The sequence below is a fragment of the Chiloscyllium plagiosum genome, chromosome 26 (genome assembly GCF_004010195.1).
Source record: "Chiloscyllium plagiosum isolate BGI_BamShark_2017 chromosome 26, ASM401019v2, whole genome shotgun sequence".
Lineage (NCBI taxonomy): Eukaryota > Metazoa > Chordata > Chondrichthyes > Orectolobiformes > Hemiscylliidae > Chiloscyllium > Chiloscyllium plagiosum.
Window position 1 is genome coordinate 4004691 of NC_057735.1, and position 24356 is coordinate 4029046.

At 44.0% G+C, this 24356-nt stretch overlaps 1 protein-coding gene across 2 annotated transcripts in view; it reads right to left on the reverse strand.

Annotated features, from left to right (window-relative positions):
- Positions 1–24356, reverse strand: part of wnt2bb (wingless-type MMTV integration site family, member 2Bb) — a 143490-nt gene that overhangs the window by 53279 nt on the left and 65855 nt on the right. The window contains exon 6 of one of the 2 annotated variants that reach the window (XM_043716368.1): positions 21323–22662. The exons of the other annotated variant lie outside the window; for it this stretch is intronic. Within the exon in view, the coding sequence (XP_043572303.1) occupies positions 22433–22662 (230 nt within the window). The 3' untranslated portion in view covers positions 21323–22432. Of the gene's footprint in view, positions 1–21322; positions 22663–24356 lie in introns of those variants that run through there. 2 annotated transcript variants of the gene reach the window in all.

The following is a 24356-nucleotide window of genomic DNA, read 5'->3' on the forward strand; positions in this document are numbered from 1 at the left end:
CTGAGCTACAAGGATAAGGTTGGTGGATACATGAACCCCTGCAAGTTCCCCCCCGAGCCACTCACCATCCTGACCTGGAAAAATATCACCGTTCGTTCACTGTCACTGGTTCAAAATCCTGGAATTCCCTCCTTCAGGGCATTGTGGGTAAACTCACAGCAGGCGGACTGCAGTGGTTCAGGAAAGCAGCTCACCCCCACCTTTTCCAGGGGGCGACTAGGGACCAGTAATAAATGCTGACCCAGCCAGTGACACCCTCATCCTGTGAATGAATAAAAAGTAAGCAGTGCCTGAGTTGCAAACGGATCCGTCCCTGAGTGCCCAGGGATTTGTAAACAAGTTGGAAAACAATACAGGAAAATATAAAGCTGCATTCAAAAATACAGGAAATGTTTGTTTGTTAGATCTTTAAAATTGCAACCCTGTTTGTAAGAATTAGCATTTGTAGCTACAGATGTTCATAATTCAAGCACCCCTTGCACTCGTGGCACAAACTTTGTGCAAACTACTTCCATTTTCCTCCTATTTATAATTCTAAAACTATTAGATTTGGAAATACTACGAGACCAATGGCACTGCTATTACCCAGTCAGAAACAAAGAACATCTTCATTGCAATGGGGAGGAGTAATTGTTGGGGAGGGACCTCTCATGGTGCAGTGTTTGTGTCCCTACTCCTGGACCAGGAGCCTTGAGTTCAAGACCCACCTGCTCCATGGATCTGTAATAACATCTCTGAACAGGTCCTTTGGAAAATACCTGAGAGGGAATATTGCACCAAGATTGGTGTGCTACGTGACTCATGGTAGAGCAGGAGAAAGTGAGGACTGCAGATGTCTGGAGATCAGAGTCAAGAATGTGGTGCTGGAAAAGCACAGCAGGTCAGGCAGCATCCGAGGAGCAGGAGAATCGACATTTCGGGCATAAGCCTTTCATCAGGAATGAGGCTTGTGGGCCGGGAGGCTGAGAGATAAATGGAAGGGGTGGTGCTGGGGGTGGGGGTGGGTGGTGGAAGGTAGCTGAGACTGCGATATGGAGGTGGGGGTAATGGTAATAGGTTGGAGAGGAGGGTGGAGCGGAGAGGTGGGGAGGAAGATGGACAGGTAGGTCAGGTCATGAGGATGGTGCTGAGTTGGAAGGTTGGATCTGGGATAAGGTGGAGGGAAGGGAGATGAGAAAACTGTTGAAGTTCACATTCATCCTGTGCGGTTGGAGGGTCCCAAGGTGGAAAATAAGGAGTGAGAGGGAGGACATGCAGGTGCTGGGCCTCCTCCATCGCCAAACCCCAACCACCCAAAGCCTGGAGGAGGAGCGCCTCATTGTCCGCCTTGGGACCCTCCAACCATACAGCATTAATGTGGACTTGAACAGTTCTCTCATTTCCCCTGCCCCCATCTTAGACCAGATCCATCCTTCCAACTCAGCACCACACTCATGACCTGTCCGACCTTCCATCTTCCTTCCCACCTCTCCGCTCCACCCTCCTCTCTGAGTTATCACTATTACCCCCATCTCCATCGACCTATCGCACTCTCAGCTACCTTCACCCCCCCCTCCCACTTATCTCTCAGACCCCCAGCCCACAAGCCTCATTGGCTTATGCCCGAAACGTTGATTCTCCTGCTCCTCAGATGCTGCGTGACCTGCTGTGCTTTTCCAGCACCATACTGTCAACTGATGATAGAGCAGGGGTACTCATAACCAAAATTGTCAACTGTTAGCAACACAAAGTTATCAATGGGGGTAGGGCAATGAACCCTAAATCAGTGGAGGTGAGGAATCCACTATAAAAGCAAGCTTTTACCAGACCATGGGATTACTTTCCTCACTGATGGTCTAATTTGAGGGTCACCACACCTCACTGAGGAGCATTCCTCACAGTAACCTCTGCTGGATCAAGAATTGATCCCTGTTTCAGTTAACACCACTCTGCATTGTAAACTAGCCAACCAGTTAACTGGATTAACCTAGCCCACTCAACAGATGTGCTGAATAACTGGCCAGAATCACAGCTCAAATCTCAGAACAATGACAGAAAATAGATAATAAAATTCCAGTCCAATGTGCCTGATGGTCCTGTGAAAGCGTTCTCCGATTAGTGGAATGCCATGCCCGCTTGCCCCAGATCCCTGCCATTGATGTTCCCCCATTCAATTATTGGAAAGTTATTATTAAACCTGTTTCCATTTCTCTTTTCAGCCCACACATTGCAGCTCAGAACAGGCCAGTCTTTTGAACGACTTGTGCCGTAGTTGAGTGTTATACCCCGAGGGGAGTCTCAGACAAGTTCTGTTTATGTTTGCGTTGCCCTGGGTAAGAGTTGAACCTGGGAGAATGCGATTAATGGATTTCTTTCAGGTTAAGTGGGGGACGGTCAGTGAGCTCTGTGATGTGTCGCTGACCTAGCAGGGAATCCTGTTTCATAGTTTACCCAGTGGTCTGGTCCAGCAGCAAAGATACGTCTCACTAACAGTCATTTGCTGTTCACTAATCTTCATCAAATCACTACCTTCCAGCCAAAGACTAGCCCATTTGGGAGGGTCTGAGAATGGACTGAATTTAAAAAAAATAGAGTAGGTTACCTCTTTGCCCCTGGGGAGTCCATGTACAAACAATACGTTTTGTTGTTGAAAACATTTCAGACCTCCAGAAAAGCTCACACCCAGCTAGCCCCCTCCCCACCTGTGTCCACCCTCCCACCTCCCACATATCCTCCGGCAGAAATATTTAATAGGTTTAGGTGCAAATGATGAATGAAAGCCACCCCCTCCTCCACCTCCTTCATCAATCATTATCAGAGGACTGATTGCCTGGAGCTGCCTGTATCAGTAAGAGATGAGCTGAGGCAAAGTTGTAAAGGTGTCAGCTTCCACTTCTTTCTTTAATTCCTTCAAATATCACGGGATTTTTTTTTTTAAATCGCCCTTTCTCACTCGGAGGCGTTGCCCTCCTGCTGCTTGTGCCTTTTGATGGCAGCTCCCCTCTGGAACCCAACACAAACTGACCGTTTGTCTACTATAGGTCCTGCCTTCTGGCTGTGTTTGCCAAACTGGCAACGCTCTGGTTGAATTTCTCACCCTTGTGCCCGATCTCTGTGACTTACTCCTGACAGACAATCCTCTGAGATCTTTGTTTTTCTCCAGTTCAGCCTTTTGTGCCTCCCTGGTTTTCCTTAACCCTCGTTAGACCATCGGTCCTTCACCTGCCTGGGTCGTAAGCTTGGGAACTCCCTCCCATCAGTCCATCTCTCTCCTCCTGAAAATCTTCCCCTTAATTCAGTTAAAAATCACACAACACCAGGTTATTGCCCAACAGATTTAATTAGAAGCACTAGCTTTCGGAGCGCTGCTCCTTCGTCGGGTGGTTGTAGAGTATAAGATTGTAAGATACAGAATTTATAGCAAAAGTTTACAGTGTGATGTAACTGAAATTATATATTGAAAAAGACCTGGATTGTTTGGAGCGGCACCCCGAAAGCTAGTGCTTCTAATTAAACCTGTTGGACTATAACCTGGTGTTGTGTGATTTTTAACTTTGTCCACCCCAGTCCAACACACGCATCTCCAAATCATGACCCCTTCATTCAAGCCCCTTGCTACCCTAATATCTCCTTATGTGCCTTGGGGTATCAAATTTTGTTTGATAATTGCCCTGGGGAGTGCCTTGAGTTGTTTTATTATATTAACAGCACTATGTAAACTCAATATATTGTTGTTGTAAATACTTTGAACATCTCAACTAGATTGCAGTGTATAACTCAATCTCAGGTACCTGCTTTTCTATATAAACCATCTGAATCCCATGACAAGATGAAAATTCATCTCTGCGTTGTTCATACCTTCTCTAATCCTTCCACAGTGAATCAATCCCTCTTAAAACTGAAAGCTGCTTTAGATGTTCTAATTATTCAACATATATTCCTAATTTAATTTAAATTGTTGGGTAAGTCAACCATTTGGACAATCAAAATCCTTCGAATAATAGGGATTGACTGACCTGGTGAAGGAGCAGTGCTCCGAAAGCTAGTGCTTCCAAATAAAACTGTTGGACTATAACCTGGTGTTGTGTGATTTTTAACTTTGTACACCCCAGTCAAGATCAGGCTAATTTTGAGTGAGATCAGGTCCTAACTCAGAGGTTAGAGGAACTCTCTAATCTTTGGTGCCTGGAGAGACCTAGGGTATTCATGACAGCGAACAATATATCTTTATTTACTAGTGATCTGTGAATAATGTGGGTAAATGGCACTGAGGTAGGTGATCAGCCATGACCTGAAATAATAGCAACTTGAGAGACCGAATGGCCTTGTAATAATAGAAGTGTTGATTTGTTGCTATAATACATGTGACCTTTCTTACCTTTCAGATTAACACCTTTCTTTGATAATCCTCATCTCGCCCTGGCTTCACCTGTCCCTATTGCTGTTAAGGGTAACACGTTGGCTCAGTGGTTATAACGGCTCCCTCACTGCACCAGGGTCCCAGGTTCGATTCCAGCCTTGGGCGACTCTATGTGGAGTTTGCACGTTCTCCCAGTGTCTGCGTGGGTTTCCTCCCACAATCCAAAGATGTGCAGGTTAGGTGGATTGGTTATGCTAAATTGCCACGTAGTGTCCAGGGCTGTGTTGGCTGAGTGGATTAGCCATGGTGAATGTGGGGTTATGGGGATAGTGGGGTGCTGTTCAGAGGGTCAGTGCAGCTGAATGGCCTCTTCCATAAACTCTTCTAAACTACAGCATCTCTGTGTTCCTATTGATCATTGCTCCATTGCCCCTAGTTTCTAGAATTCCCTCTGTCTGAGCATCTCTCTCTCTCTCTTTTAACAATCTCCCCTAAATCTATTTTTGACTAAGCTTTGCTCACCTCTCTCTGTGTCTGGGTGTTAAGTACTTGCCACTGGGTAAAAATGTGACATCAGTGCAACTGGTTGTTTTTAGCTGTGAGAGCTGGGATGCTTTTTGCTCAGCTCTCTGTAACACAGACTCAATATCAGACAATAAGGACACATTCAGCTCAGCAGCATTCAGGATAAAAACCTGTTTAACTCAATAAAGCCCTCTTTGCCAATTATTAGACATGTATAGTAATTCATTGTGATGTGTACTTATGAAAATACAGTAAAATGTGTATAAATCACCATAATTAATGTAGTGACATTTTATTTACATAAATTTTTAAAAATGAAATTATGCATCCAAATTTAAGATAAATTTCATGTTTCGTTCCAATCACGGCTTCTCGATTTCCTGAGTGGTTACGAGACATTGCCTTAATCCAAGGATGTAACACCGAGGAGGAAGCAGTCCTTGCTGCTGCTGATGGGACCCAGAATGCCGTTCCTGCCAAGCTGCCTCATCATTGCCAATATTCCAACCACCACCATAGCCCCGAGACTCTCCCAACCCAGAAGGACCTGGGGCCCTACCTCAACTTCCAAGAACTGCTTGACCATCCAAATTAACTCCCCCTTGGACCGAGGGATCATTCACTCCACTGTTCACACCAAAGGAAAAGAACAGGCCCCGATTCGTCGACACAGGAGTCATTCCTCAGGCCGTGGCCATGAGGATCCTGCACTCGACATCTCCCCACAACCTCTCCATCACCACCTCAGCCACACAAGGAGGAAATTTGATCCAAAGTCAAATGAAGAAAAATAAAATAAGAAAGAAAGATGTGGTCAGCCATGTGAGACGGAGTGGATGGGCCAGGAGCCCAAACACCGCCTACCCTGTCCCCTCCACCATCTTGAAAACAACATGTTGAATCTCCAAGCTAATGGCAGAGAGACAGAGGCTGAGTGGAATAGTCCAAGCTTCAGGTTAGTGCTTTGCAGGGAGGGAGGTTAAGAATTAAATCCCACTAGGACTGCTGGGAGAACTTAAATTCTAGTAATAAAATATGGAATTGAAAGCTATTCTCAGTAATGGAGACATGGAATTATTGTTTATATTTTAAAAATCTGGTTCACTAAGGTCCCTTAAGGAAGGAAATCTGCTGTCCTTAGCTGGTCTGTCCTGTGTAGGACTCCAGATCCACAGCAATGGGGTTAACTCTTAACTGTCTTCTGAAATGACCCTAACAACCTTTGGTGCATGTATGGAATGAACTGCCAGACGAAGTGGTGGAGGCAATTACATCATTTATAGAGTCTTGGAGATGTACAGCACAGAAACAGACCCTTTGGTCCAACTTGTCCATGCTGACCAGATATCCTAAATTAATCTAGTCCCATTTGCCAGCAGTTGGCCCTCTAAACCCTTCCCATTCACATACCTATCCAGATGCCTTTTAAATGTTGCAATTGTACCAGTGTCCACCATTTTCACTGGCAGCTCATTCCATACACACACCACCCTCTGCATGAAAAAGTTGCTCCTTAGCTCCCTTTTATATCTTTCCCCTCTCACCTTAAACCTATGTCCCTCTAGTTTTGGATTTCCCTACCCGACGAAAAAGACCTTGTCCATTCACCCTATCCATGCCCCTCATGATTTTATAAACCTCTGTAAGGTCACCCCTCAGCCTCCGACGCTCCAGGGAAAACAGCCCCAGTCTATTCAACCTCTCCCTGTAGCTCAAATCCTCCAACCGGGGCAACATCCTTTTAAATCTTTTCTGAACCCTTTCAAGTTTCACAACATCTTTCCTATGGAAACCAGAATTGAACACAGTATTCCAAAAGTGGCCTAACCAATGTCCTGTACAGCCACAACATGTCCTCCCAACTCCTACACTCAATGCACTGACCAATGAGAGCAAGCATACCAAATGCCTTATTCACCACCCTGTCCACCTGCAACTCCACCTTCAAGGAACCAAGTACAACATTTAAAAAGCACCTGGATGATTATATGCTTAGGAAGGGTTTAGAGGGATATGGGCCCATTGCTGGCAAGTGGGGCTAGGTCAGATTGAGATGACCAGTTGGTGCAGTCAAGTTTGGACCAAAGGATCTGTTTCCATGCTGTTTGACTCGATGCCGTTACGTTCCTGAACAGTGAGGGATGCACAATAACTGTTGGCCTAGACAGTGATACATACTTCCCATGAAAGAATAAAAGCTTTTTCTGATCATTGCATTATTCATTGTTTAATTTTTATCCTGTTGTACCGAACCTGCAATGATATCTTGCAAGCTTTATGTTTAGGCCTCTTTTAGTGCAATGGTAGTGCTCCTACCTGTGAGCTCGAAGGCCCTGTTTCAGGTCCGACCTCCTGTAGAGGTTGTGATAACATATCTAAACAGATTGATTAGGAAATTAAATGCATCCCAATCTGTAAGCTCTATTGTACGGGCTCCTGTGGTGCAGTGGTAGTGTTCCTATCTCTGAGCCAGATGGTTCAGGTCCCACCTGCTACAGATGGGTGTGAAAAGATCTGTACTTGCAATCTTCAAACCCTTTTAATCTTCTGATGTGAAGTTTAGCTCCCAGTTAAACCATGCAACCGGAGAGTGATTTGGTTCTGGTGCGAATCAATGCACTTACGATGGAGAGAAACATTCTCCAGATTCATATCGTTAAACAAAATAATGACTAGGTACACCGACCACCAGAAAGCTCCCTGTAATTAGTGTTAATATCTGACCTGAGATGCAATGAGTAACCAATTGCTTGGCCACCCAAACTAGCTGCTTTTTTCTCAATCTACCAGCTACAGGTTTTGGTGATGGGGTGTGGATCTGAGTTACTCAGAGCCAATTGTCCATTTGTGGGATGTGGGTGTCACTGGCTGGGCCAGGATTTATTACCCATCCCTAGTTGCCCTTGAAAAGGTGGAAGTGAGCTGCCTCCTTGAACCTCTGCAGTCCTCATGCTGTGGATTGACCCACAATGCCTTCGGGAGGGGATTCCAGGATTTTGACCCAACAACAGTGAAGGAACAGTGATATATTTCCAAGTGGGGATGGTGAGTGACTTGGAGGGGAAATTGCAAGGGGTGATGTACCCATGTATCTGATGCCGTTGTCCTTCTAGATGGTTGTGGTCATGGGTTTGAATGGATTTGAATGATGCCATTGAAGGAGTCTTGGTGAGTTGTATGATGTGCATTTTTACTTATCAATGTTTCAGCCCAAACCTGGGTATGGTCCAGGTCTTACTATATTTGAACTTGACTGCTTCAGTATCTGACGAGTTGTGAATGGTGCTGAACATTGTGCAATCATTGATGAACATTTCCACTTCCTACCTTATGATGGAGAGAAGATCATATTCAAGACCTTGTATTTCTCACTAAGATCACCACCATCTCCTCAAGTGCAAGGTTAGATATCATGGAACACAGGGAGAACTAGCCATTTGGATACAGAACTGATTCAAAGGTAGAAGACAGAGGATAGTAGTAGATAGTTGTTTTTCAGACTGGACACTGGATCCTTGTGACCAATGGAGTGCCACAAGGATCGGTGCTGAGTCCATTACCTTTCATCATTTATATAAATTATTTGGATATGAACTTAGGAGGTACAGTTAATAAGTTTGCAGATGACACCAAAATTGGAGGTGTAGTGGACAGTGAAAAGGTTACCTCAGATTACAATGAGATCTTGATCAGATGGGCCAAGGGGCTGAGAAGTGGCAGATGGAGTTTAATTTAAATACGAGGTGTTGCATTGTGGGAAAGCAAATCTTAACAGGACATATACACTTAAGAGTGTTGCTGAACAAGACTTTGGAGTGCAGGTTCATAGCTCCTTGAAAGTGGAGTTGCAGGTAGATAGGATAGTAAAGAAGGCGTTTGGTATGCTTTCCTTTATTGGTCAGAGTATTGAGTATAGGAGTTGGGAGGTCATGTTGCGGCTGTACAGATGTTGGTTAGGCCACTTTTGGAATATTGCATGTAATTCTGGTCTCCTTTCTATTGGAAGGATGTTGTGAAACTTGAAAGGGTTCAGAAAAAAAATTACAAGGATGTTGCCAGAGTTGATTTTTAGCCAGGGTTGGAGGATTTGAGCTGCAGGGAGAGACTGAATAGGCTGGGGCTGTTTTCCCTGGAGCGTCGGAGGCTGAGGGGTGACTTTATAGAGGTTTATGAAATCATGAGAGGCATGGATAGGGTAAATAGACAAGGTCTGTTCCCTCATATGGGGGAGTCCAGAACTGGAGGGCATAGGTTTAGGGTGAGAGAGAAAAGATATAAAGAGACCTAAGAGGCAACTTTTTCATGCAGAGGGTGGTGTGTGTATGGAATAAACTGCCAGAGGAAGTGGTGGAGGCTAGTACAATTACAACATTTAAAAAGCTTCTGGATGAGCGGGTTTGAAGGGATATGGGCCGGGTGCTGGCAAGTGGGACTACATTAGGTTGGGATATCTGGTAGGCATGGACGGGTGGGACCGAAGGGTCTGTGATTGTGCTATACATCTCTATGACTCTAAGAGCAATTAGGGATAGGTAAGAAAAATCTTGGCTCAGTCCTTGATGTCCACATCCCCTAAAATAATTAAGGAAAGAAAATGTGATGGTCCTAATGCTTTAAGCATTGTATTTTGTCCTGGTTGGGACAGAAGTACCAATTGGTCTGCTCCAAAGCCAATAAAGTAAACAGCTTGTGAAGCCTTGAGGTTTTTTAAAAGTTGGAACAATAGAAGCAGCCTGAATGGGTTGGGTCACACTCCCACAGGACCAGGATTTTTAGTTTTAACTTTCAGCAGTTGCTGGGGTCTTGAAGCTGGATGTGGAAGCTCTTATTCCTCTCTCATTTACAACAAAAAACTGGGGTTCCCTTCCTGCTGCTGGAATTGTATGTGAGACAATCTACTGAATTTGCCTTTGCCAAGGGTGTGTTTATGGACTGTTACTATATTGGAACAGTTAAGTAGTAGTAGTTAATACACATTATTTTATTAAGCATTTTGATAGTTAAGTTAATTCTTATCTTTTTTATTTTGTCTGTATTTTAATTATAGTGTACGAATAAGGAACACAATGTCTTACACTTACCTTTAAAATAACAAAAAGTTTGGGTCTAGACTACCTTCTTATTATATTTTGAGGGGGTTTGGTCTGGTCCATAACAATGTCGTTACATTATGTACCATGAATCAAAGATGTGGATTGTTAACCTGGAGAATGTGAGCTGAAATCCTCCCATGTTGAATTTAATTCAAAAAGAGCAACTGTCAGAAAAGCCTAACTTGTTCCTTAATGTTTCTTAGGAAGACAGAGATAAGAGACCATTCAACCTGATGAACCTCTCCCACTATTGGATTTGATCATTGCTGATCAAAGACTTGCCTTGCAGTCACCCTAACCCCATAACCCTGCGCATCACTGGGAATCAGAAATCTATCAGTTGCTACCTCAAACACACTTAAATCTGAGCTTCCCCAGCTCTCTAGGGTAGACAATTCAAAAGGTTCACAACCTTCTGGATCTAAGTGGCATCCCCCTCATTTTTAAATTCTGCCCCTGGTTCTAGACTCCCCAACTGGGGTGGGGGAGGGGAAAAGATCTGACTGTGACTGTCCCTTTATTTGTAGGTTTGGGAATGAAAGCTGCTGTATTTACTTGGTCAGGATTCGATGCTGAGTGTAAGACCCAACTGGAGAGGTTGACCTTTCCTTGCCCCAAGCAAAGTAACCACCCATCGGTTTGTAAAGGAACGCAAGTCAATCCATCTCCATTCCATCCCGGGAATGAGGAAAAATGACAACATCTCTCACTTTGCAATAAATGCTTGAGGGGATCTTGGCCACTAATGTCAGTGGAAAATGTGATCCAAATATTCAGAAGAAGGCATGAGAAAATAGCAAAGAAAAAGAGAGAAATGACCTGATAATGATTATGAATGAAGGATTTCAATGTCTGGGCTGCTACTGTTTGTGGATTATCTTGCTCTGTGTTATCTTGACTGAATGCCAGAAGCCCAGTCATTTGAAATGCTTCAGCCTGAAAGCTTTGACCCTCTGACAGTGCTGATAGAGAGAGTCAAGCAGAGTCATGGAGCTCAGTACGGAGCAAGGCATATACCTCCTGGGCAGCAGAGAGGGAGAAGGTATTTGAGAATCTACTGCATCCATGCAAAGACCTCCTCACATTATAATCTCACCACCCACTGACACACAATCCCAGAGCAATGAACTAGGGCATTGGCAGGATCGGCCTATCGCCCACTGGATTCCAGCCACATCCTCCATCTTTCATGCAACCTGTCAGCCTGAGCTGCCCTTTTCACTTGTTTTCCTGTTAGGATGAAACCATCGCCCTTTTGGTCATCTAACCAGCCCACCCTCACCCCATCACTCACCTTTCACTGTCCTTCCCCTTCATCTCACCTGTTCTCTGGCTCTGCACTAATTTACAAACAATTCCCTTTCCATTTCTAATCCTGGCTGTTTGGGAATCTAAACCCTGATATATGCTCCCACGGATGCTGTCTGACCTGCATTGTTCTACTTAAAAATAGGGAGACAACTGTCATAGTCATCGAGACATACGGCACAGAAACAGACCCTTCGATCCAACCAGCCTGTGCCGAACATAATCCTAAACTAAACTAGTCCCACCGGTTTGCTCCTGGCCAAACCTTTCTTAATCATGTATCTATCCAAATGTCTCTTAAACATTGTAATTGTACCCACATCCACCACTTCCTCAGGAAGCTCATTCCACATGCAAACCACCCTCTGTGCAAAAGGTTTGCCCCTGATGTCGTTTTTAAATCTTTCTCCTCTCATATTAAAAATGTGTCCCCTCATTTTGAAATCCCCCATCCTAGGTAAAAGACACCAACCATTAACCCTATCAATACCCCTCATGATTTTATAAGCCTCTATGAGGTCACCTCTCAACATTCTACACTCCAGTGAAAAATGTCCAGCCTTTCTTTATAACTGAAACCTTCCATACGTGGTAAATCTCTTCTGAATCTTCTCTAGCTTAATAGTATCCTTCTTACAATAGGGTGACCAGAACGCGACACAGTATTCCAGAGGAGACCTCACCAACCATTACTGCATGGACCGTCTTCCAACCTCGTGAACTGCCCTATAGTACCCCTCCGTCCATCTCTCCCTCAACAATACATCATTTACTCTGCTTGTGCACTTTACTTCAGCAATCCATGTTGAAGTGGAATTTACTTCCTCACACCTCTTTGTGTAAGGGACTCTGTATTGGAAGAGATGGGGTTTATTTAAGGGACGCTGTATTGAATGAGATGCCCGCCCACTCCCCGGTTTATCAGTGCCCACTCTGTGCTGGAGTCACCCACAAGTAGGAAACTTTCTTCACATCCACATTGTCACGGCCTGTTTATAATTTTGAAGATTTTAATCATTGGGTTTGTTGAGCTGTTCCAGGTGTGAAAAGACCCAAATTATTTGCACCCTTTCAACTTAATTCATCCTTGCCCCAATTGTTTTTCTGTATTTTCTGATGTAGAATGAAGATGATTTATAGTATAATTCCTATCAGACTGAATGATAGAAAGCTCACTCCCAGATGCCACCTGGCTGGAAAATGATTTTTATCGTTTCCCTGCCAAGTTTGAGGCATTATCCAAAGTGTAGGAGATAAGTGTTTTCTTTTTGATACCAAGATGTGAATTCAGCTCTGACTGATGTGATGAATCTCCCTTCTTGGACGATTGTAAAGTTGTGTATGAGATGAGGTTCCCAATGTTTGAATGAGTTACTATGAGCTGAGGAAACAAGATGTTCAGATTGGTTCTCTCACACTGGTCAAACAGAAAGTTGTGGTACGTAACTCTGTGTCACTCTCAGTGCAGTGCTGAGGGAGTGCCACACTGTCAGAGATGTTGTCTTTCAGATGAGATGTTAAAATGAGGCCCAGCCTGTCCCCTCAGATCTTTTGATTAACAGCAGCTGAAGTCTTCACTGATATTTATGTCTTAGTCAATATGTAGAAGATGATTATCTGGGTAATATATCAGTTATTGGAGTTTGTGTGTTATTTACGACACTACATCATGGTAGGGACTTACATAAAAAGCAGAAACCATACAGACACCTTCAGCCCAATGGGGAGTCATTTATATTGACAAATCTAATATCCATTTGACCTTCACCAGCATATACCCCTGGCATCATTCCTAATCAGAATCTCATTAAATACTCAGCACCAACTCAGCATTCTCTAAATAAACAAAATCTGATCCAGAAAGAGCCCCCAATACAGAGTACCTTAGAAAACCCTCCAGCTCCTCCAATACAGAGTCCCTTAGATAAACCCCATCTCCTCCAATATAGAGTCCCTTAAGTAAACCTCAACTCCCCCAATACAGAGCCTCTTAAATAAACCCCATCTCCTCCAATATAGAGTCCCTTAAGTAAACCTCAACTCCCCCAATACAGAGCCTCTTAAATAAACCCCATCTCCTCTAATACAGAGTTCCTTAAATATATCCCATCTCCCCCAATACATAACTTCTTAAATAAACCCCATCTCCCCCAATACGGAATCCCTTAAATAAGATTTTACCGAAGATCTTACCTAAGATTTTGTAACCTAAGATAGCACTGTGAATGGCAACAGTGTACACTTGCATTCCTGAACTTGAGTACAAGTGACAATAAAACCTAAATCAAAATTCTGAAGCTCCCCTCTCCCAATACAGAGTCCTTTAAATAAACCTAACATTTCCAAGACAGAGCTGTTTAAACAAACCAATGGCCTCCAGCTTCTCCAGTTCAGTGTAACAGTAAATCAACTGGATATAAAATACCCCAAAAAGAACAGGGGTGTTTGGCCAGATATAAAAATGGAAAATGTTGCAAGTATTTAGATGATCTAGCAGCCTGTTCAAAGAGCATCAACATTTCAGGGCTTTGTTCCCCCTCTGTTCTTTCATTGGATGTGAGCAATACTTTGAATACCTGTCTTTGAGTTGAGTGGCTTCAGTCAACGTCATTGCTGCAGGTCTGGAGTCACATGTAGGCCAGACCAGGTAAGAACATGAATGACCCAGATGAGTTTTTCAACGATTAATGAAAGTTTTATGCTTATCATTATTGAGAATGACTTTCAGTTCCAGATTTATGAATTAAACATAAATCTCACTCACTTTCATGGTGGAGATTTGAATTCACATCCCCATAGTGTAAGCCTGGGTCCACTAGTTATTAGGCTACATTGGCACTACACCAGCACATTTGTTTAAAAATGTTTGAGATGTAATAGGTTTTAGGTGTGTACAGAGGCGAGAAAAGATGGTGAGGGGAGAACAAAGCGAAAATCCTAAATGAAATTTGGAAGGCAGGAGTATTCAAACAACAGAAAGGCATAATGATGAAAGCAAAACATGATAGGAATGGAATTGGCAAAGAAATGAACGATTTTTTTAGAGCAACGCAATAACTAAATCCTACCAACAGCTGCTGTCTGAGAAAATAGGGGAAAGGATTGTGATTATAGGTAAATTATGGTAAATGCTGGAAATCTGAAATTAAAGTATGGAGTAAGTCTGGAAAGTTGGAAAATTCAACGCTGAGTTTCCGTCTCTCAAGCTTCACTTGAACAGTGCAGCGATGGATCGGGGACCGAGAAAGCAGTGTGGGAGCAGGCTAGAGATTTTAAACCTGAGAGCTGAAAGGCAATCGCTCTGTGTTTAATATCCTCAGAGTGCAGCAGATCAGTGGATTCAGCAACTTCACAGAAACAAGGAAGGTAGGTGCAGGAGGAGGCCATTCGGTTGTTCGCCATTCATGGCTGACCGTCCAACTTCGCAGCCTAATCCTGCTTTCCCCCCATAACTCTGCAGCCCGAAGTGCTGTATTTAGTCGCCTCTTGAATACATTCAATGTTTTGGCATCAATTACTTCCCGTGGTAATGAATTCCACAGGCTCACCACCCTCTGGGTGAAGAATATTGCAGCTTCACTTCGAAGGAGTGTTAGAAGTTTTGGAGCGTTACTGTGGGAACCCCTATGTGTCCGAGCTGTGCCAGCTCTTTTGTGGAATATGTGGAAAATTCCTTCTTCCAGTTCTATTCAGCCGTTTCTCATCACCTTGATGATTATATCATTGCCATTTCCTTCTCTTAATCTGATCAGAGTAATTTCAGCAACTTGCTCTTGTTTGACCTTTCTTCCACTTTCATTGTTAAACTCTTCCATCATCTCGTCAACTCCTCTGTGTCCAATTCCGGGGATACCCTGTCAATCAACATCCACTATAAGGCCACTGACTTGCACAGATACTGGGCTGTGTTTTCTCAACCCCACTTTCTGAAAGGACTCAACTCCATTCTCTCATTGTTTCCGTTGTGTCTCATCTGATCTGACAATGCAGATGACTACGTGAAGGTGAGAGAAGGAAGCAAATTAAGAAGCAATAAAATCAGAAATTCCTGTAAAATCTCAGCAAATCTAGCAGCATCTGTGGAGTGAGTCATAGAGCTGTACAGCACAGAAACAGACCCTTTGGTCCAACACATCCATGCTGACCAGATATTGTAAATTGATCTAGTCCCATTTAAGACTATAAGACATAGGAGTGGTAGTAAGGATTTGCCTGCATTTGGCCCATATCCCTCTAAATCCTTCCTATTCATATACCCATCCAAATGCCTTTAAATGTTGCAATTGTACCAGCTTCCACCACTTCCTCTGGCAGCTCATTCCATACACGCATCACCCTCTGCATGAAAAAGTTGCCTCTTAAGTCCCTTTTAAATCTTTTCCCTCTCACCCTAAGCCTATGCCCTCTAGTTTATGGAAAAAAGACCTTGACTATTCACCAAATCCATGCTTCTCATCATGTTATAAACCTCTATAAGGTCACCTCTCAGCCTCCGATGCTCCAGGGAAAACAGCCCCAGCCCTTTCAGCCTCTCCCCATAGCTCAAATCCTCCAACCCTCACAACATCTCTTGAAATCTTTTCTGCACACGTGCAAGTTTAACGTCTTTGCAATAGCAGGGAGACCAGAATTGAATGCAATATTCCAAAAGTGGCCTCACCAATGTCCTGTACAACCACAACATGACTTCCCAAAGAAACAGAGTTAACATTTTGAGTCCACTATGTCTCTTCTTCAGTGCTGAAGAACACCTACCTGTTTGGAAGAAAAGTCATTTTAGACCCAAAACATTAACTCTGTTTCCTCTCCCCAGATGCTTCATACCTGCAGAGTTTCTCCAGCAATTTCTGTTTTTGTTTCAGATCTTCAGCATTTGCAGTACTTCATTTTTATTCAAGTATGAAGCAGCGTTGTTTAAATTATTCAGCGCTTCAGATATGCCTACTCTTTATTTTGACAGAGGTTTCCTCTCCCCATCCCTCCTATCCACTGATAGAGACCTTGGCTCACCTACCCCCTTCTCCTGTACTTCTGTCCTCACTCTTTCTCCTCCCACTGAGAACGTGGCAGTCATTCCTCATTTTTCACTGGCCTCCACATTCACCTCTGTAACCTCCAATGTGATGCCACCACCTACTGCCTCTTCCAGTATTCCAGAAGGATTGTTCCAGCTGCAACACTCTGTCCACCTCTCTATCACCTTCATCATCCACACCCTTTCCCAAACAAGTGCAGAGGACACAAGACTCTTTTAGTACCCCCCTTCTCACTGCCCAAGTCTCCAAATATCCTTCACTAGTGAAACAGTGATTAATGTGTTCATTTTAATCTCTGGTATTTGCTGCTCCTGATGTGGTCTTATCTACACTGGGGAGTCACACACAGACTGGGATGTCATCTTGCAGGATACCTCTGGCAGACTTGTTCTGTCTGCAAGTGTGATCCTGGTCACCTGTCGTTTTCAATGCCCTCTCCCAGTCTGACCTTCCTGTCCTTGCTCTCCAAAGCCCAATGCAATTCAATGTGAGCTCAAAGAACAGCGCCATGAATTTCAATCAGGTACTTTACAAATATCCCAACACAACATTGAGCTCAACAATGTCACCTCGTAACCTGTGATCCTGACTGGCTTTCATACAGAGTTTATTGGTGATTGCACTGTTTCCATTCAAACCTCTTCGAGACATACTTTTTGTTCCTTGTCTCATTCCCAACTCCTTTTACCTCACATTGTCATCCTTTTCTTTATTTTATTTCTCTTGCGTTTCATCCTACAGCACAATCACCGAATGGCACAGAAAGAGACCATTTGGTCCATTCTGCCTGCACTGGCTCTCCAAGTGAACATCATTACTTAGTGCCAATATCCTGATCTTTCCCCATATTCCTGTGCACCATTTCTATCCAAATAATCATCTAATGACCACCTTGAATGTCTTAATTGAACCTGCCTCCACCACATTAATAGATGGTGCATTCCAGACCCTAACAACTCCCTGCGTGAACAACTCTTTCCTCACATCACTGTTGCTTTTTTTTGTAAATCACTTTAAATCTATGCTGTTTTGTTCTTCTTCTTTTTATAACTGGAAGCAACTGTCCACTCTATCTAGCCACTCGTGATTTTGAAAATCTCTATCAAATCTCCCCTCAGCCCACTTCTCTCCAACTTAGTCCCAACTTCCTCAATGTCTCCCTTATAACAGAACTTTCTCATTCCTGGAACCATTCTTGTAAATTGCTTCTGCACTCACTCTCTCTCTCTGTCTCTTTCTGTCTCTCTTTCTCTCTCTCTCCGATGCATTTACATCTTTCCTATAATGAGGAGCCCACAAGTGTACACAATACTCCAGCTGAGGTTTACTTTAAACTCCCAGAGCCTGATGTAGTCACAGACCTGTTGTTCTTACCTCACTATGAAGTATCTCTGCCTCTGTACATGTTCACTCATGTCAGTGTTCTTACAAAAGTGCATTCATCTGAAACGTTCTCCATAGGAGTTAGTGAGGACTGCAGATGCTGGAGATTAGAGCTGAAAAGTGTGGTGCTGGAAAAGCACAGCTGGTCAGGCAGCAGCCGAGGAGCAGGAGAATCGATGTTTTGGGCATAAGCTCCGTAGGAGCTGTCTAACTTGCTGAGTATTTCCACCATTTTCTGTCTTTGTTTTAGATTTTTTAGCATCTGCGGTATTTTACTTTTGTTAACCTTCCTCACAGGGAACTGGCCAATATTTGTCTCTCTTCCAATATCTTTCATTTCTATTTTGGAAAGTTCGTTCTGCACAAGTTGGTAGCTGAGTCGCCCATAATGGAAGTCTGTCTACATCCAACCAATCAGCAATTTCTTCTCATGTAGTATAAAAAGTTGTTCCACTACACTTTGGTATTCTTGCAAATAATCCTGATGAAAATCTTTGACAAAATGAAGCTTTTTTCAGCCAAATTCTACCAAAACCACTAATCTTATATGTTGTAATTTGTCTCTCAGCCCCCTTCCCCCTCCCCAGTCTCAATGAAGGGCCCTGCCCAAACCATTGACTCTCTTGCTCCTCGGACGCTGCCTGACTTGCTGTGCCTTTTCCAGCGCCACACCTTATCAACTCTGATTTCTCCCAGTCTTCAGTACCCATTGTCTCCTATGTTTTAATTTTATCATCTCAAGTCTATTGCACCACCCTTAGTCCGACTTGGATCCAACTTGATTCACCAACCTTTGCTTCATATCTTTGACAAAAAAATGTCCATGGATCTCAGTCTTCATCGTTTAATTTCACCATAAAAAATAGGAACAAGAGCCCATTAAGCCTGCTCCACCATTCAACAGGATCATGGCTGATTCAACATTCCTTACATCCACTTTCCTGCTGTTTCCCCGTAACACTTGGTTCCCCGACTGAACATGAATCCTTCTACTTCAGCCCCAAAGACTCTGTCCACACAGCTCTCTTGTTAAGCTGTTTCAAAGACATACAACCCTCTCAGAGGAGCAATTCCTCATCTCAATCTCAAACTGGTGCCCCTTTACTCTGAGACTATGCCCTCTGATCCTAGACTCTCCCGTGAGGGGAAACATCCTCTCAGCATTGACCCTGTCAAACCCCTTAAGTATCCAATATGTTTCAACAAGATCGCCTCTCATTTTTCTCAACTCCAGTGAGTATAGTCTCAACCTGCTAAACCTCTGCTCATAAGACAACCCCACCATTTTAGGGAGCATCCTACTGAATCTTCAACCACCAGCTTCCAATGAAATTATATCTTTCCTTAAATAAGGGAACCAAAACTGCTCACAGGAGTCCAGATGTGATCTCCTCAGCACCTTGTACAGTTGCAGTAAAACTTCCCTACTCTTACACTTCAACTCCCTTGAAATAAGGGCCAACATTCCATTAGCCTTCCTGATTACCTGCTTCCCCTGTGTTTTATGCACAAGTCTCTCCTAAGTCCCTCTGTGTCGCAGCTTTCTGCAGTTTTCCAAAATTCTGTTAGAGAGTCATAGAGATGTACAGCATGGAAACAGATCCTTCGGTCCAACCCGTCCATGCCAACCAGATATCCCAACCCAATCTAGTCCAATTTGCCAGCACCCGGCCCATATCCCTCCAAACCCTTCCTATTCATATACCCATCCAGATGCCTCTTAAATGTTGCAATTGTACCAGCCTCCACCTCTTCCACTGGCAGCTCATTCCATACACGTACCACCCTCTGCGTGAAAACGTTGCCCCTTAGGTCTCTTTTATATCTTTCCCCTCTCACCCTAAACCTATGCCCTCTAGTTCTGGATTCCCCGATCCCAGGGAAAAGACTTTGTCTATTTATCCTATCCATGCCACTCATGATTTTATAAACCTCTATAAGGTCACCCCTCAGCCTCCAACTCTCCAGGGAAAACAGCCCCAGTCTGTTCAGCCTCTCCCTGCAGCTCAAACCCTGCAACACTGGCAACATTTTTGTAATTTTTTTCTGAACCCTTTCAAGTTTCACAACATCCTTCCGATAGGAAGGAGAACAGAATTGCAAGCAATATTACAAAAGTGGTCTAACTAATGTCTTGTACAGCCACAACGTGACCTCCCAACTCCTGTACTCAATATTCTGACCAATAAAGGAAAGCATACCAAACGCTGCCTTCACTATCCTATCTACCTGCGACTCCACTTTCAAGGAGCTATGAACCTGCACTCCAAAGTCTCTTTGTTCAGCAACACTCCATAGGACCCTACTATTAAGTGTATAAGTCCTGCTAAGATTTGCTTTCCCAAAATGCAGCACCTCGCATTTATCTGAATTAAACTCCATCTGCCACTTCTCAGCCCATTGGCCCATCTGATCAAGATCCCATTGTAATCTGAGGTAACCTTCTTCGTTGTCCACTACACTTCCAATTTTAGTGTCATCTGCAAACTTACTTTAACTAGAATGCTCACATCCAAATCATTTATATAAATGACAAAACGTAGTGGACCCAGCACTGATCCTTGTGGCACTCCACTGGTCACAGGCCTCCAGTCTGACAAACAACCCTCCACCACCACCCTCTGTTTTCTACCTTCGAGCCAGTTTTATATCCAAATGGCAAGTTCTCCCTGTATTCCATGAGATCTAACCTTGCTATTCAGTGTCCCATGGGGAACCTTGTTGAATCCCTTACTGAAGTCCATATAGATCACATCTACCGCTCTGCCTTCATCAATCATCTTTGTTACTTCTTCAAAAAACTCAGTCAAGTTTGTGAGACATGATTTCCCACGCACAAAGCCATTTTGGCTATCCCTAATCAGTCCTTGCCTAGCCAAATATATGTACATCCTGTCGCTCAGGATTCCCTCCAACAACTTGCCCACCACCGATGTCAGGCTCACTGGTCTATAGTTCCCTGGCTTGTCATTACCACCCTTCTTAAACAGTGACACCACGTTAGCCAACCTCCAGTCTTCCAGCACCTCACCTGGGACTACTGATGATACAAATATCTCAGCAAGGGACCCAGCGATCACTTCCCTAGCTTCCCAGAGTCCTAGGGTACACTTGATCAGGTCCTGGGGATTTATCCACTTTTATGCATTTAAGACATCCAACACTTCCTCCTCTGTAATATGACATTTTCAAGAAGTAACCATCTATTTCCACACATTCTATATCTTCCATATCCTTTTCCACAGTAAACACTGATGCAAAATACTCGTTTAGTATCTCCCCATCTCCTGCGGCTCCCCACAAAGCTGTCTTGCTGATGTTTGAGGGGCTCTATTCCCTACCTAATTACCCTTTGTCCTTAATGTATTTGTAAAAACCCTTTGGATTCTCCTTAGTTCTTCCTTCCAAAATGAACAACTTCATATACACCCGATTTGTCAATTTTTTGCCCACTTATTTACCCTTCCAATATCTCTCTGTAAACCATTTCTACCACTCTCACAACCTGCCGTTGCATCTAATTTTGTCTAATGTTGTCTCACAGAGACCATTGTTTTTTGAGTTTGGACATGGGAATTGTTGTCAGTAATCTTTGTGCAAATAAAATCCATCCTAACTTCACTTCTAAATGGCTTGGGTCTAGGTTTAAGAGTGTACTTCCTTCAGTTATGACTGGGCTGCCATAGGGGCTTGAGTCTGAAAGACATGGGCTCCAACCTAATTTCTTTCTCTTTTTAATTAGAAAAAGGTTTGTCTGTGAAATTACAAACAAAGTACTCAGGTGGGGTGCCGTCAACTTACAGTACAGTGTAGAATGCAGTTTTGTTTTTGCATCAGCTTATAACCGTAGGAACTGCATTTGCAGATTGCCAAACATGAACATACTATAGCAATGTAAGAATCATTACAATTTCTAAAAAAAAATTCTTAAATCATAAAAAAGTTCAGGTGAGTTGCACTATTGAAATCAGCAGCAACAATTCAGAGCTAAACCTTATTTCTTATTGTCTTTGCAGAATTCCTGTCACAGATTGCAGGCTGTAGCTCTTGACATGAGTTCAAATCAACAGACAGATTAGTCATGACCAGGCAAATCTTTCTAACATTCTCACTCACTTTCTTTCTCTCTTTTTCATTGTCTCTCTCTCTCTCTCTTTCACTGCTATCCTCTTGTAGCTAATGTTCATAGTGCAGGTTGTCTTGTTAATATACAGTTATGTAATTGCCTTCAGAAAGTGCAGGCTTCCTGTTCCTTGCACAGAATGCAGCTTTGAATCCTTCTGAATGATCATTAGAAGCGGTCAGCAGCTTTTTCACTTAGTAATAAGGCATTGATGTACCAATAATAATAAAAAAAAACAGACTGTAGAAATTAGTTGCATGCAGCTGGTGCTACAGGGAGGTCCCTGTCACTTGACAACTACAGAAGCCTCGTTCTTCACTTTTATAAAGTCTCTTGCTTAATAGACAGTTGCACTGTTCCATTCGGGGAATAAAAAATAAAATTGCGAATGATAAGGTTCAGGATTTATGCTTTGTATTGCAATTCCCCCTATTGATAAGGAATATGCGATGATTTACTGAACATATGCAGCGGTTCACCATGGTCCCCGGGAGGTGTAGTCCATTCTTTAGTGCTTCACAGGATATTAATTAAAAAAGAAAAGCCATGCAGCTAAACTACAACTCCCCAAAATGCCACGTGCCTTCACGCATATCCCATGTTGAGGTGGCATTGTTGGCTGTGATCATGTCTGGTCAAGCCAGGCAGCGCGTTTAGGAGCTTTGCAGGTGTGAAAATCGACGGTCTCTTGGCACTCCTTGCACTTTACTGCACAGCACCAGTGGAACTTGCACTCACACTTAGTGACTCGCACAACCCGAGTGGTATCATAGCCCCGGCCACAGCACATCACTTCACATCCATCGGTATCCTTGGACGACTTGTTGCACATTCTTCCCGCTGTGCCCAAAGACCCTGGGAGAAAGACAAAGTGGCATGGTGGAACTGTTAACGGATAAGAAAGGCATTGAGACACACAGTGGCATTCCACAATTCATAGCCCGGACCAATCTCTTTGCAACATTTCAATGCTGGACAGATTTGAGGAGCAAAATGGCTTTGGTTGAAGATAAATATTGGCCAGGTCACTGACAAAGAACCCCGCTCTTGCTCAAAGTAGTGCCCTTAAATTATATCCAAATGAGTGAGACACAGGGAGACTGTATAACCATACCCGGCACTAAACTACACAGAAACAAGGGCTTATGCCCGAAACGTCGATTCTCCTGTTCCCTGGATGCTGCCTGACCTGCTGCGCTTTTCCAGCAACACATTTCCAGCTACACAGAGACACGAGTTAGACATCAGCTGGAATACTGTGAACAGTGGATGTAGGTTTGCCCTCTGAGCTAGAGGGTTCATTTCCAGGCGTTTCATCATCCCACTAGGTAACATCTTCAGTGGGCCTCAGGCGAAACACTGCTGATAATTCCTGCTTTCTATTTATATCTTTGGATTGGTGATGTCATTTCCTGTGGTGATGTCATTTCCACAGTAGGGTGACGAAACGTCTGGAAATGAACCCTTCAGCTCAGCGACAAACCTACATCCAGAACCTCAACCTGAGCTAAAAATCTTCTCAAAACTCACTACTGTGAACAGTTTTGGTCCCCTTATCCAAGGCAAAATATACTGGCAATGGAGGTAGTCTAGAGAAGGTTAATTGGTTGATCCAGAGCCTGGAGAGGTTTCCTTATAAGGAGATGTTGAGTAGACAGGAAATCATAGGAAATCATCTCATTTGTTTGGCCCCTTCCACCGACACTCTCATTCGTTTGGCCGAACTGGTCCTCATCCTTAACAATTTCTCCTTTGAATCCTCCCACTTCCTCCAGACCAAAGGGGTAGCCATGGCACACGTATGGGCCCCAGCTATGCCTCTCTCTTTGTTGGCTACGTAGAGCAGTTGATCTTCCGTAATTACATCGGCACCACTCCCCGCCTCTTCCTCCGCTACATGGATGACTGCATTGGCGCCACCTCGTGCTCCCGCGAGGAGGTTGAGCAATTCATCAACTTCACCAGCACATTCCACCCTGACCTTAAATTTACCTGGACCAGCTCTGACACCTCCCTCCCCTTCCTGGACCTCTCCATCTCCATTAATGACGACCGACTTGACACTGACATTTTTTACAAACCCACCAACTCCCACAGCTACCTGGATTACACCTCTTCCCACCCTACCTCCTGCAAAAATGCCACCCCATATTCCCAATTCCTCCGCCTTCACTGTATCTGCTCCCAGGAGGACCAGTTCCACCACAGAACACACCAGATGGCCTCCTTCTTTACAGACCGCAATTTCCCTTCCCACGTGGCTAAAGATGCCCTCCAACGCATCCCATCCACATCCCGCACCCCCGCCCTCAGACCCAACCCCTCCAACCGCAACAAGGACAGAACGCCCCTGGTGCACACCTTCCACCCTACCAACCTTCGCATAAACCAAATCATCCGCCGACATTTCCGCCACCTCCAAACAGACCCCACCACCAGGGATATATTCCCCTCCCCACCCCTCTCCGCCTTCCGCAAAGAACGTTCCCTCCGTGACTACCTGGTCAGGTCCACGCCCCCCTACGACCCACCCCCCCATCCTGGCACTT